The following is a 15,453-nucleotide window of genomic DNA, read 5'->3' as shown; positions in this document are numbered from 1 at the left end:
CCGGATTATCTGAGTTCTATAGCATTATTTTTACTATCAAGGCCATATAAATTTGTAGGAAAAGAGATTATCTAGGAATCTAGAATCTGTTTACAATACAACTCAACAGATATAAAAACATGCCTTGTAAAAGTCATCAAAGCTTTTCTTTCACTTAACCAGCTATAAACACAGAAAAAAGGGATAAAAATATGATAACAAAATAATACAGAGGGCATAATCGCACTTTATTCTATCCGTCACAACAGGAATTATTTTAATACGGTTTAAGCAGTATGCCGTGAATTAGAAATTGTCATAGATTAATCTTTGGTTGATAAAATGAGTTTCAATTTTATTTGTCCAATTTATTTTGATTGTTTTTTTTTAATAATCCAGTATAGTTTCTTATTAAATCACAGGCATGTGGCATTTGCTGAACCTCTAATCTTTGTACTTCACAATACCTTAAAATAAAATTTTAATCCTACAGATAAATTTTTTTTCTTCTGGTTAAATTAACAAATTACGGCCTGGTCTAGTTCTCTGCATTGGGCTAGATAATCAAGACTCTAATACGTCTATATAAATCCTAATATTTTATCCTATTGTGGCAACATTTTTACCATTGAAAGTTTCATTCATACGTATTTGCAGGATAACAACATTCTTGTACATTCGTATGAGTCGGACTATCAACTAAATTATTATAACATACCCAACAAATGGTACCATTTATGTAACCACAAAAGTATCCGACACAAACACCTTGCAACGTCAGACCTGCGGAGCACCAACAAAATCCGGTAAAATAAACGCGCTATAAAAAAGCTAAACAATAACATGGTAAATAAAACATTATCTCTATGGAAAACACAACCAGATACTGCATTAGATAGAAAGAAAGGAAGATTGTACAAGTCACTATAACAAATTGTGTTTTAAATCCATGTTAGAATCCGCTACTATCTATTGTCTATGAATATAACAACAGTTACCTCAAGGTTTTTCACTGTTTCTTCTTGTACAAAACAGCATCCATCACAACTAAACGCACAGGCATACATTCAAGATTAACCCTTTTAGTGCCGCGAGTCACGCTCCGTGACGACGGGTATCGGTGCGAAAAATGCCGTCGTCACGGAGCGTGACGATTAGTATTTGATTTATTTTAGTACTCTGATATTGTAATAACTGGCTAATATTGATGCAGACGTCTTCCTAAGATAACCGAGTATTGGGATCGATCGATGTTTGATGTTCAATATCCATTTTATATCGATCTATTCATTGTATACATAGTCTAATTCGAATTGGTTCTTAGTTTACATTGCGTTGAGTGGCGCTGCGTTCTGTTTGTGCTGTGAGTTTGAACCTTAGTTTCGTTTATTTTTATTTCGAAATTGAACGAAATAAAGTTAATTGTGATGACTCTGGTTTATTGAGAGCCCTTTTAGAAGAAGTTAGAAGTGGTGGGGAGTTGGAAACTACAATGGAAACGTCGGTTGCTGACCAAAGTGTAAGGTATGATGGTACGCCTGCACAAAGTAGTATCTTGGTTGAAAATCCCACTCTAGATGTAGATGTAGACGATGATATTGATATGTCACCTAGGCCTACAGCAGGTCCTAGTGGTGTTTGCAATATCTTACCAAGAAAGAGGTATAGGCGACCTAACCTACTAGGCCTATAGGCTATGATTTGGATGTGTCACACATTACTGTGTATCCCTACCCATCAGTGCAAAAATTAATGAAATTAGCTTTGTGTAAATAGTTATTTAGTGTAAACAACATTATGTATAATATGCAATTTTCAAGAAACTTGAACTCACTAAAGCTGGATTGACAATTATACATAAGGTATGTTACAACAATACTTTTATTATTTATAATTATTATTTTATTATTTACAATAATTACTATGGTTACAAAATAGGTTTAGGTAATCAAATAAGCATTTAGTATATACTATTACATTGTTTTTACTTTTTCTTATAGTGGGTACAAATGGTTTGCATTACTGTCCTGATTAGACGTTAGATTTGCGTTTGGTACGCGTTGTAAGGTATTTTTGTTTTCCAAAAAAATTTTTTTGTAGTTGCTTGAAAATAATATATTATGTACTGATTTTGTTCAGTTTTAGATGTACTTTGCAAATGTATTAATTGTTTTAATCAATAAAAATTCTACAGTTATCATTTTTGGACTCAAAGTCAAAAATGTTTTTTATTTTTTATTTTTGTTTAAGATTATAAATATTTAGTACAAGTTTTTTTACAATAACTAACAAACACAGTTATGCAACATTTATCATAGAACACAACAAAAAAAAATTCTATGAGTCTATCACAAAAAATGGATTTTTTATAATTTTTTTAACCAAACACTTACATTTTTGCTCAGATTGGCCTGGCACTTTACAGCCAGGAAGGCGTTCAAGGTCGCGGCACTAAAAGGGTTAAAGCAATTCGTAAATTTGAACAATGTAGGCTAGAAGGTGCTATAAGATAAACAGTGTAGTTTCCCTATTGCTTTTCATTCACCAAATTTCCCTAATTCCGTTGTAAAGATGTGCTTTGAATCGTAATACACAAAACTGTTTCAAGGTTCCTTACAAGTTGTGAAAAAAGCTCTGAAAGTCCTTTCTGACTATGAATTAAATATTGTAATTGGTTTCAAGTGGGCAAATACTTTAAATGCTCCAAACAACATCGCGAAATACATAATGAGGACATTATCTGTGATAAGTCGTTTATTTAGGTAAGGACTGAGAATGTCCATCGTGAACAGAGGTTGACAACCATAATATTTTAAGAGATAGGCATAATGCGAGAGATTTATGACAAAGTAAGAAAAAACAATCATTTTTCACTATAATTATCATTACATGCCTTATATCACATACCACAGACAATTTTGAATAAAAATGTATGTGAGGGATTAATACAATAGCGTACTGGGACGTAACCCAGTACATCTGCCGCTTTCTGCACGTTTTGACGTAATCAGTACATTCCTTGACATATGTCTGGAACAAGTACGTTTTGTACGTAATTTTTGGTTTTTAATCATCTGGATAGGATATTACGTTGTAGAATTGAACGAGTAATCGGTCTTTAGCACTGAAACTATATTGAAGTAAATTCAATATATATTTGAAAAGAAAATTAAGTTAAGAATGGTTCGAATTAAGAACCACGTCAACAGTCAGTGTTCAGTCTACGTAGGCATTCGTGTTATGTTTGTTTTTCATCTGTATTAGGCAAAACGTTATTATTTTACGTGGCTTGACCGTTATGGCTGAACAATTTAATATTAGAGACAATGAAGTTGACACCCTTACAGATGATTTACAATTCAGAAGATTCTGACAGTGAATTTGAGATCTACTTTGCCCAAGAGTTCCAAAATATTTATGCCTACATGAAATTGAAATTGTTACGGACTTAGAAAGTGAAAATGCAATGAATACAGGCCTAAAATTATCCTGTTCTTAGAAATGGAAACATGCCAAAGGCATCTACCTTACTGATATGAAACTTTTGCTGCATGTATGTATAACTACAGTTATGTAAGTGACAAAAAGGCGTTTAGTTCGTGTACGAACAAGTACTTGTTAAAATAGTAAATCTTAAATATCAGAAGAATCTTTTAGTACTAGAATTTATTTTTTATTGAAGATAATTGAAAATGTATCAATGTAGACGTATAAATGTTACAAAAATCTGCTGACTAATTAATGAGATTTTTTACATGATTACAACCTAATTTCTGTAGACGTAGGAAAATTGTGTAGTTTAATAAATTGAAAAGAAATAGGGAAACTAACACTATTAAACTTAAAACGGTTAGAACGCATCAGCTGTAGTGAGAAGACCTTGAGTTTTAAGCCCAAAAGGGACAATGTCAAACTTAAACACTTTACGCCGTTATTTATTGTTGTAGAATTGAGAGAGTTCCCTCAATTTAAAGATATAATTCAAACGCATCCAAACGATTTTTAGTATTTAAGTATATATTTTTTATCATAAAATGATGACGTAGTAGAAAGATGATGTTCTTTTTATGAAAAATATAAACCGTTTTGATGCGTTATTAATTGTATCTTTAAAATTAGAAATATTGGAAATTCTACGACTAAGAATAATGTCATAAAAGTGTTTTAAAAGTTTAAAATCTTATGGGGCTATAATAAAGATGGCAGCCATTACAATCGGCTCTTACTAGTAAATAACAACTGATGTAAACAAATAATACAAGTAACCAATAAAGGTCTATTGAAAATATACAATTTAAACAATAATTGCTATTTTTTTCAAGTTACATATAACAGCTATTGTACTCTGTAGTGGGTTATTTGATTCTTTGGCCAAGTTCATAGGGAAACTGAATTAGTTAGATATTAAGAGATCTCAAAATTGTTTTATTTAATTCTTATAGCAGTCAGATAATTAATTTAATTTTAAACTTAAAATATTCCATTTTGACTGATTCAGTTAACCAGGTTTTCAGTTGACACAAGATCTCGGTTTTACGGTAATTTGTTTAAACACAATTAAACAATAAGTACAGTAAACTCTCAACTATATGTGGGTGGTTATTTGCTTTGTGAACTACCCATGGCATAAACTTTTACATCAAAAACTACACTCAAATACGTTTTAATAGTTTAAAAATACATCAGATCTATTAAAATGATATGAAATGATGGAGGACTACAATACTGTATTGTTCCTTGAAAATACAAACATGATGAAGTGAGATAAGAATATATTTATTTATTTTTGCCAATGGCGTAGTGTAGCAGATACAACGGTTACCGGATCAAGCAACGTCGAGCGTGGCTGCTGCTTGGATGGGTGACCGCTGAGCGATCCTGTCCTTGCAAGCAGCCCGCCTGCCCGGCCGTTGGTGGTGGTTCGGAAGTCACCTTTAAGCCGTTGGTCCCCAGGTTAAGTGTTAGAGAGGTCTTCTTCGTCCTAACTTCGCTTTGTAAAAATAAGACACCTATACTTTTACTTGTTAGGATGATTCACACACGATCGTTGTCGTTCTGAGGTAGAGAAAAGAAATCAACTGAAAAAGCAACATGGGGGGGGGTGGGGGGGGGGGGGGGTGGGGGGGGGGGGGGGTGGGGGGGGGGGGGGGTGGGGGGGGGGGGGGGTGGGGGGGGGGGGGGGTGGGGGGGGGACCCTCAGGTATTCATTTTACAGCTGTACTTTTGTTTTTTGTGTTATTTCTTTAATGCCAAAAAAGTTTTCCAATTCGTTAATTATATTTTGGTTGAAAACCATATAGGACTCGGTTAACCCATTGAGTAAGTATTTATTAAGGCTTCTGCAGGACCGGTAGCAGCAATTAAAATGTGCAAAAATATAAAAACTTTGGTTAAAACTATCTAAAACAAAAATCCATTAAAGATAGAGCATTATGTTTTTACAACTGTTTTTACAGTAAAATCTCTTCATTTAATATACTAAATACTATATTTGTAATACAGTTGTTAATTTAAACAATTATTTTTATTTTGTATATATATTTTTCTACAAAAATCTTTACAATTTTCTAGTTACTTTCTAACTAATTTTACCATGCTCTACCTAAAATATGACGTTTTTTTACATAAATAACAATTTTAATGCATATATCTAAAATAATAAGCTCAAAAATAAAATAAAGGAAATTATTGAATTGTTTATTCAATGTACAGAACATTAGCCTACTTTACAAATAACAAAACAGAATGTATAGTTGAAAATAATCCAAATAACCTCCATCTTGATGTTCAAGTTCTTCATCCTTGCACGAACTGTTAAATGGCAAACGGTTTTTTGAGCATGGGAAATAACTACATTTTCCACACTTCCAACACTATCACTGCTATCAAAATTGCACTCATAATCACTTTCTAATAACAAAACCACAACAGAACCCTGCAGGTACGATCAATCTCACAACTAAACAAAAGCGAAAAAAAAAACACACCTGAACTATCATTTATTTTAGCAACTGAACAATAAAAACAGTGATTAAACATTGCAACAAACAGGTAGACAGTTCAGTGCTGGCAGTAACAAAACGAAATTAAATGTATCATCTTTTTAGTAAAGGAACCAGTAAAGACCAAAGTAAAGACAACAATAGCTGTTGGATATTTTCAGAACTAGAACGTCCCACAACAATAAAGAGTGGCTTAGTACAGACTATGTACCAGCGCGGTTGCCTTCCCCAATGGGTTAAGTATAGCTTCATTTTGACATTATAAGGCTTTATTTTTGAAACTAAAATGTAGAAAATTCTATCATAACCTTTAAACAATGTAAATGCCTAAATTTTAATCATAATTTATAAAATCATTGTCATAATGATTTTTCTGTAAACCAACTGCTGAGTATATAGAAAAAATTAGTACAATACGTATAAAAATGTATATATACTTTTAGAAGTTATTATTCAAGTGAAAAACTTGGAAGCAGCTTGGAAGTACAATGCAACGTCATTATTACAGTATAATGGACAACAAATAAACTAAAAGAAGCAATTGCGATTTATTGCAAAAAGTAAAAATTACAGATATAATTCTGGACAATTTGAATTAAATTATGATTTCAAGCTAACAATTTGTTCTCTGATTCAGACAAGAGAATAACACTGTGGCTCTCCACGATAACTGTTTGTATCTTGTGTCACGATTACACGTGAATTTGTATTACATTACAAAAACGTAAACTCACCCAAACTGATACCGAGATCGATGACAGTGATTTTCTGTTGTGGTATCATTTCTTGTTTGGACGCTCTGATGCAGTAACTGTTGGACAGTTCCATTGCCACCTGCGTTCCATGATCCATAAGGGTCTAGAAGAAAAACAAAAAATCAAATTGTTCAAAACCATTTGAAAGTAACCTCTAAAAAAAAATATTATCTTGTGGTGTGCCCACTGATAAGACTTCTATAAAACACTAATTTAATGATAAAATTAAACAATATTAATAATAACTTTAGTTTTTCAAATCAGATTACAAATCATCTCGACTGACCTTAAATTAATACACTTTATTGTTGAATTTGTATGGAGTACGAGATTTACATTGAATGAGAAATAACTTTAATAAAGTGAAATACTTTTGTCATCTTTTCCATGAAGCCAGGAAACAAAGACACTTACCTGAAAACTCTTTAGTAACTGTAATCGTTTATTTGTGACTCTGAGCATTCGTGCAAACACATTGCTACAGTCTATAACACTAAAGTAACCCCCAGGAAACAAAGACACTTACCTGAAAACTCTTCAGTAACTGTAATCGTTTATTTGTGACTCTGAGCATTCGTGCAAACACATTGCTACAGACTATAACACTAAAGTAACCCCCAGGAAACAAAGACACTTACCTGAAAACTCTTCAGTAACTGTAATCGTTTATTTGTGACTCTGAGCATTCGTGCAAACACATTGCTACAGACTATAACACTAAAGTAACCCCCAGGAAACAAAGACACTTACCTGAAAACTCTTCAGTAACTGTAATCGTTTATTTGTGACTCTGAGCGTTCGTGCAAACACATTGCTACAGACTATAAACACTAAAGTAACCCCCAGGAAACAAAGACACTTACCTGAAAACTCTTCAGTAACTGTAATCGTTTATTTGTGACTCTGAGCATTCGTGCAAACACATCTAAATCGCTAAATTCAACTCCCAGGTGACAAAGCCGGTTTTCTTTATAAAAACTGAAAAAAATACAAATTTTTTACATATTGGAAATATCTACAATAATTTTATGGGATTCTAATATTTAGTCTTATTTCTAATTTTGGTCCATGTTGGCCAGTCTTGTATTATATTTTTATTATTAGGCTTACTAAATATATAGTGTACAAAACTGGAGACAGAAATAAACCTTGAATTTAAACATAAAGGCTAAAATCTTTTTTTCCACCAATAGCAGCGACTCTTTACCTCCCTACTTTCTCAGATGAGTTAGTGGTTTATCTTTAACCCTGACAGAATCACATGCTAATAATACTTAGAAACACAAGCAGAAATAATTTGTAGCCTACACATAAAAAATGAGAAAATTTATTTACATAGTTTATTCGTTGAAACAATATTTTTACCTATTGTAGTGGGGAAGGGGATTTAAAAAGTCAGCTAAAGTATATTGAAAAGATGTAGGCCTACTGTCGTGAAAATGTAGGTTAATTATTATCTAGTGCATGAAACCCAAGAAAGTGCACGAATAATTCAGGGTTAGTGTAAATAGAGATCAGCATAGTCCAAACATATAATTATAATTTTCAAAGTTTCGTTATTTTTTATGACAATCCCATTACTAGTTATTCTTTAGTTACAGCTGGCAACACCTCGCCACAACCCAGGCTTGCATTGTATGTTTCGTACTATAGTCAGTGTACTTGTTTATTTACCAGACGATACAACAATCTTTCCATATGAGATCATGTAAGCCTAGGTCTAAATTTTAAAAGATTTAAAATTATATCTAAACAATATATTTAACTACAGTAGAGTCCCGTTAATCCGACCTAATTGGGACCGAGCCCTATTCGGATTATGTGATTGTTCGGATTAGCCAGAATTACAGAAAAATACTGTTTTAAACTTGAGAATGGGTCTATTTTGTTATAGAATTATCAACATTGTTTATTAAAAACATGTTTTATGACTGTTGCATTGTATTTCTTGACAAATAAACGTGTTTGCGAATACTAAGCACATTTACCGTATTTAGTGTAAGAGTTCTATTGTTAAGCAATGTGAGTCATCCAATAAACTCTCTTCAATGCGACAGAAGACAATAACTGAATTTATGTCTTTTAACAATTAATATTATACTCAATAATAATATCAGTACTGTAAGTCCAATTTTTGTTTGATTTCACTTCTTAATACAGTAATATAACTCATACTTAACCTATAAGTTTCAATTTGGTACTGTATTTAACTTCATTATTTATGCACTGTACCGTACACAATTTGTCTTAATAAAATACTGTATGTCTATTTAATTAAAGTTTTCTTTGTTTATGTACGAAATGATGCACCCATTTTCATTTTCTAAGTAATTAGTTCCTATAACTGTTCATTATCGTTATAAATAATTCCTCCTGGACCTGTTCGGATTAACCGACGTTCGGATTACACGTGTTCGGATTAGCGGGACTCCACTGTAATCTGTTACACTGTAGTGCTTAAATTGTACACTAACTGTGTTGCTTAATAGTAAAGAATACTTTTAAATTATAAAAATCGCATTATTGTAATTGCATTTTTTAATCAAAAGATAATCACATCTGCAAAATAGATAAAGACGATTATGATACAATATCCGTTAGAGCATGAATGACATTAATATTCTTACCATTACAACTGCATATTATTTATTCGCTCTCAAGAGGAATTATCGTAACTGTATATCACTGTATATTTCACCGCCACTGACACACACAAATTAAAAGCACTGACGGGTAGAGATGTTGTACTCATCTGACATTACCCAGCATATGTTGAGTTTCAACCTTCATTGGATTTCATAAAAAACCCCTACTTTTTAATAGAAGAATAAAGTGCTATATAAAAAAATCTTGCGCTTTGTGATATTCCTAATAGTTCTCGCTTATTTATAAATCACCGAGATATAAAAATAATTTTACAAAAAACAACCATGCAAAAAGGTACAAAAAAAGTTTGTAAAATTATGAAAAACAAAGTGCACAAAAAAACTGTTGCAGTAGCAGATTCCCGCTATTAATACCAAATTGAATGTTTAGTGAACATAACATGACTGTAGCCTATGCAATTATGTAATGTTAAAATTATATACCAAAGATACTTGTATTTTCGATCTATGAATTCAGGAAAAGTAACGTTTGTGTTTTTAACATTATTAGTCATGTCGGGTAGGGTACGATAAGTGGACCCGGTTTATATCGATATTGGCAAACAATATTACTTAGTTACAACTTTTGATATAACCAACCGATACTGATTTTTGAACAATAACTAACTGGTTAAACTATAAATACTTTCATATAATCGACGTATTTTCTGTTATAGGTGTTATAGGACCGTGAAACGAAGTTTAACAAGTGGCATATCAGCTGACCTGCTTGCAGATCATCTCTGTGAGTATTTGTACAGAAGAGAAGTGCGGTTTTCTAAAGAAGATACTTCAACAACTTCCCATTATTTATGAGTTTTTCCTATTTACAGTTCTAATCGTTTGTTGGATCGTTAGAGCTCATTTATTATTTATAAGATTATCACTATGAGTTTTATATTAATTACTGTAATTTAAAATATGATTGTTACTATGACCCTATGTTGATATGATTTATAAACGCATGTTCGATAAATGAAGGCTACAGTATATAATAAGCAGTCACCAACACAATCGGATTATGATTATCGATTTTAAATACCAATACTATTGAATACGACATTTGACCTATATATTAATAAACAATGCCAGCTTTCTTTATTTAGACTAGTAACGTCACTAGCAGCTGTTGCTAGTCACGTCATTACCAGCTGTTATTAATTTGTTTATGCAGGAGAAGGCTAGTGACAACGAAAGGCACAATGGCGATGAATATGCAAATATTGGCTCAAAATAATTTTATAAACACTGAGCAATGTTTTAAATGGTTACCAGATAAGCGACCTTGCTCCTTTGAATCTGAATTGTCCAGTTTGTATTGATAAGATGAAAACTAGAATTAAAGGTGAAAATTACAAGAAAAGTAAGAACAAACAATGTATCTAAAAACGATCTTGAGAAGACTTTTTTCCATTTGGTGTTGAACATTCCAAATTTAGTGTTATGAATATAATAAAAAATCGTGTACTATTTTAGTTGAAATCAAACAAACTATGACTTTTAATTATTAATGAATTTACTTTTGACGTCATCAGTTACTACCGAAATGCCATTTCAGATCGGCTAAAGTAATTGTAAGTACTACGCTGCTCAAACGTCGTTTAAATATAAATAAGTTATTTTATGCAATCTGAAACAAATTAATTAATTTTCATATAAAAGTATAGCTTCACCAAATACGATTTTAAAAGCATAAAACTTAATTCAGTACGCTCGAAATTAATTCAAAGTAAAATCTTGTTTAGAAATACATTTAAAATTTAAATCATGTATTTCGTTTTAATGGCGGCAAAAACAGTGATGTACATGTCTTCTTTGTTTTACAAGCAATCATGTTTATCCTTTAAAATTCATAAGTTAATTAAATATTATCTTTTTTTGTAATTATATTAATTATATATTATATTTTAATTTGTAAATTATATTAATATTTATACGTTAATTTCTAAGATTGAAAACAAGCAAAACCATATTGTTCTTTGAAATATCTATTCGTTATTTTGTCCGACATTTTGTTTTTAGTCTTTGACAGTTTGCTTTCAGTCGTTTGGATAGTAATGAATATCGATGATTCGATAACCATAATCCGGTTGTGTTGGTGGCCGCTTAATAAACTGCAGCTTAACCCATTGCGGATCACTGACGAGCTGGGCTCGTCACGCAGCGGCTGGGTCTAACGGCACGATGACGAGCTCAGGTCGCAAAAAAAAGCGGTCTGCTTTTAAGTTTTTCTCCAAATAGTTCTATTAATGTCTGATAGATCGAGCGATCGTCTTCACTTGTCAACTAAGAGTGTTTAACAACGGTCTACGTTTAGAGTTTTCAAAAGTTTTATAAATATCCTAGTTTTATAAGATCGCAGTTCAAATCAAATCAAAAATTTCTTTATTCATTGGCACAACATTGTACACTGAATGGTGTCATCAATAGCATTGTACATCTAAAGTATTATTATTAACTATATAATTTGACATGTTCTGTATTTAAAATTCGTTTAAAACTATAAAAAGCCTTGTCAATGAGAAAATATTTTAATTTTGATTTGAAAGTTGATAAAACATTTTCTGACTTTAAATATTGAGGTAATTTATTATAAAATATTGTGCCCATATATTGAGGTTTTTTGCGGAAAAATTCTAAATGATGTGTGGGAATGGCAAGGTCATTTTGATGCCTGGTATTGTATTGGTGAAGTGTACCAAGCTGTGGCAAATTGGAAAATCTGAGCTTTACCGATAATATTGTTTCATAAATATACATACCATACACGGTCATTATACCTAATGAAATAAAATGTTCTTTTGACGATGTGCCTGGTTTAAGTTTAAAAATTGATCTTACTGCTCTCTTTTGGATTTTTAAAATTGAGTCTAAATTTCTAACTGTTGTGGCACCATATATTGAAATCCCAAAGGAAATAACGGAATGAATATAAGAAAAATAGACTGTTCTTAGAGTTTTGACATCACAAAAATTTCTTAATCTATTTAAAGCATAGATGCCTGAAGCTGCCCTTGCAAGAACACTTTCAATGTGAGAGCTCCAGTCCAGGTTCTCGTCAATCGATAATCCTAAAAATTTTGAATTTGCTACTTGGAAAATATGGCTATCTTTATTTATTGTTACTGTTGGCTTGATTATTTTTTTCATTTGTTTGTGGTTAAATACTATAAAGTTTGTCTTATAGTAATAAAGTTGTATGCCGAAGTTGAAAAATCATTCATATAAGTTTACTCTCTTCTTTATAGCGCTTCTGATTTGGTGTTTTCCTCAGTTGTTATTATAATACTATTGAGGTTAGTGTCACAGATCTAAACGATGCAGACGTACATGTTGGCGGGTTTAGTATAGACAATGGCACGGATGTTGTAATCGCTTCGCCCGAGCCGCTTTATTTAGACTATGATTCAGACATCATCCCTGCCACCCCGGAACCTTGCTCGCGTGTTATCGTTCCTACATCACGGATACCCCAGCAGGCCCATGTTCAATACCTACACAGATGAATTTTCTAGTATAAAATAGTGAGCGATACAATGTGGCACACCATTGCTGTTCGTGCAGCCGCTGACCGTAAATTAATTCGTGCCCGCGCACCAAAACAATACGATCCGCAATGTGTTAAATGAATATTAAGTACTTATCGATGATTGCACTAATCAATATAAAAACCAGGTCCGCTTATCATACTCTACCCTCCCGCCATTAGTAGTGAAGTATATCTTCGAAAAGGAGTGAAATTCTCAAATTTATTTCATAACATTCAAGTCAAATTGAATGCTTAGTGAACATAACATGATTCTACTAGCCTATGTAATTATGTAATGTTGTTAAATTATATATCGAAGATACTTGTCTCGATTTTTAATGTTATTTGTCATGTCTTTTTTTACTTTATATTACAGCTATGTTAATACAAAAGTTTTTAATGTTATCTTCGTAAAAGGCTAATTTAACGCTATGATTCCTTTTAACCCATTTATCTCACATGTAGAGAAACTCCTTTTTTTTTAAATTATCATCAAATTCTACTTTTTTATTAATAAGTTATTAGTTTATTTTTTTATTACTAGGCTAATTAGTTTAGACAGCTCTAACATTTCTTTCAAGTACAATGATTATTTTAAGTACTCTTCACCCATATGGCTTGCTGTTACAGTGGGCGAACAAGTTTGGCAATGTCGCTCAATCCTTGTTAGCTGCTTTACGATTACGTACTCTACGAAGTAGACTCCTCCCTTAACTGCACTTTCTGGTGGTCCTTACTACACATTTTCTAAAATTTTTATATCTGTAACCGATAAATTTCAAGGAATGGCATTTTGTTCATCACTATTAGTTCACGGACACTCTAACACTCCCCCCTCCTAATAAATAGCTGTTGCCATTTGTGTCAGCCCGTTAAACTGCTAGTTTCTTCATTTTTTATTTCTTTGTAGAGCTTTCTATCTTAGTTTTCAATTCATTTTCTCAGCATTTTTCATTTTAAAAAAAAAACAAGATGATAAATAAGATGAAGTAAATATTTACAAAGTTGTTTTAATCATATCACTTAAAACATTATAATACTAGACCCTTCTTTAAATTTGTTACTTCACCACATATTAAATCCAGACATAGATTATGTTTATATTATAGAAAGTAATTTTACACAGAAATAGAGGAAATCTTTGGTTTATCGAACAAAGGACTAACTATCTGCTATTTTACAGATTAAATATCTAAAGGTCAATGTTGTTTTCTCTTAACTTTCATATCCACTAATTCTTGGATGTAACTCAGAATAGGCTATATCTATATGTACTTTTAGATTCCAAACTTGTTTCTTCATGCACTATTTGACTTAAGTAGAGAGATCTGTATCTGGAAGTAGTTTAATTGAAAAGTCAGTTACTTACCATATAATAGACATCAAATAAAATATTCTCAGGCAGAATTCTAAAATCTGGATCATTTTTAAAACAATTATAACAGTTCATCACAGCTTTCGTGCTTAAATCATAAAGAGACAATACTGGTGTTGGATTAGACATTTTAAGTGTTTTCTATCAAATCCACTGCAAACCACAAAGCCACAACACTGAAATTCAGCAAACTAAAATGCACTTGCACTGACAATGGGTACTAATTCTAATCATCCATCTTGGACAGATATTGGCAACAATTCAACAGTTAAAAATTCTCCTAATACAACTGAACTAAGAATATAAAACAATGATGCAACAACAATTAACTAATACATCAAAGTTATCTTAAATCTTCGTTCAATGTACAACAAGCACAACTTTACAATCCCATTCCTGTCTGACTTTTGTTACACGACTATATGATAAAAAAAAACTGTCAAATTGTAACAAAACTTCTGTTTGTCTCAACAGCTGATCTGGTGGAAGTGAGAGCCAAATCAGGTAGACCAACCAACAAGCTGCAAGATTCAATAAACTCCGTAATATAATTTATTTTAATTAGAGTTCTTTATTGCAATTTATCATATAACCATTTATAAAAGCGTAAACGTTTAGTACTAAACGCCAATTTATTCCAAAAAGAAAAAAACAGTGCATTATTAAAAAAAAAGAAAAGTATGTATTACTTATAGTAATCTCTATTCCATATGTAACATCTTACGACACTAGTTGTGTCTGTTGCATTTAAAGTTTTTGCAATTCATGTACATCATGGGCACATGTTATTGATTTAGTATAGCTTCTACACATTGTTTGAAGTTCATAAACAAAATTGAATTTTAAACTATTGATTTCATACACTGACTAGGTAACGAGTTAGTTGCCCTATGTACCATACATTTGAGGGGCGTGTAATCAAAACTTACAAACTCCAAAAATCATAATATTGGGAAATCTCTAGAATTGTGTTGGTTGTTTACTCATGGTTTGGAATAAAAGTAATGACTTCATAATTTGAAAAATAATCATAGAAACACTTTGTTACAACATATATTAGCAAATCTTACACTGGGTTCTTGTAAATTAGAAAGTTAATTTGGAGTTAGAAATTTTTGACATTTATACCTGAAGTTAGAAAGCTTTTACCTGTAAAACTTTGGGAACT

At 31.8% G+C, this 15,453-nt stretch overlaps 1 protein-coding gene across 5 annotated transcripts in view; it reads right to left on the bottom strand.

Moving 5' to 3' along the window:
• Positions 1-14,717, bottom strand: part of LOC124367412 (amyloid protein-binding protein 2) — a 257,150-nt gene extending 242,433 nt beyond the window's left edge. For 3 of the 5 annotated variants that reach the window (XM_046824212.1, XM_046824211.1, XM_046824210.1), the window contains exons 1-3: positions 14,280-14,717; positions 7,600-7,713; positions 6,716-6,839 (exon numbers count right to left, since the gene is read on the bottom strand). In XM_046824212.1, the coding sequence (XP_046680168.1) occupies positions 6,716-6,839; positions 7,600-7,713; positions 14,280-14,414 (373 nt within the window). In that variant the 5' untranslated portion in view covers positions 14,415-14,717. The remainder of the gene's footprint in view (positions 1-6,715; positions 6,840-7,599; positions 7,714-14,279) is intronic. The other 2 variants (XM_046824209.1, XM_046824213.1) reach the window with 2 other exon arrangements.
• Positions 14,718-15,453: the final 736 nt, after the last annotated feature.

The sequence above is a fragment of the Homalodisca vitripennis genome, chromosome 8 (assembly GCF_021130785.1).
Source record: "Homalodisca vitripennis isolate AUS2020 chromosome 8, UT_GWSS_2.1, whole genome shotgun sequence".
NCBI lineage: Eukaryota > Metazoa > Arthropoda > Insecta > Hemiptera > Cicadellidae > Homalodisca > Homalodisca vitripennis.
This window is presented reverse-complemented; position numbering and strand designations above follow the sequence as displayed.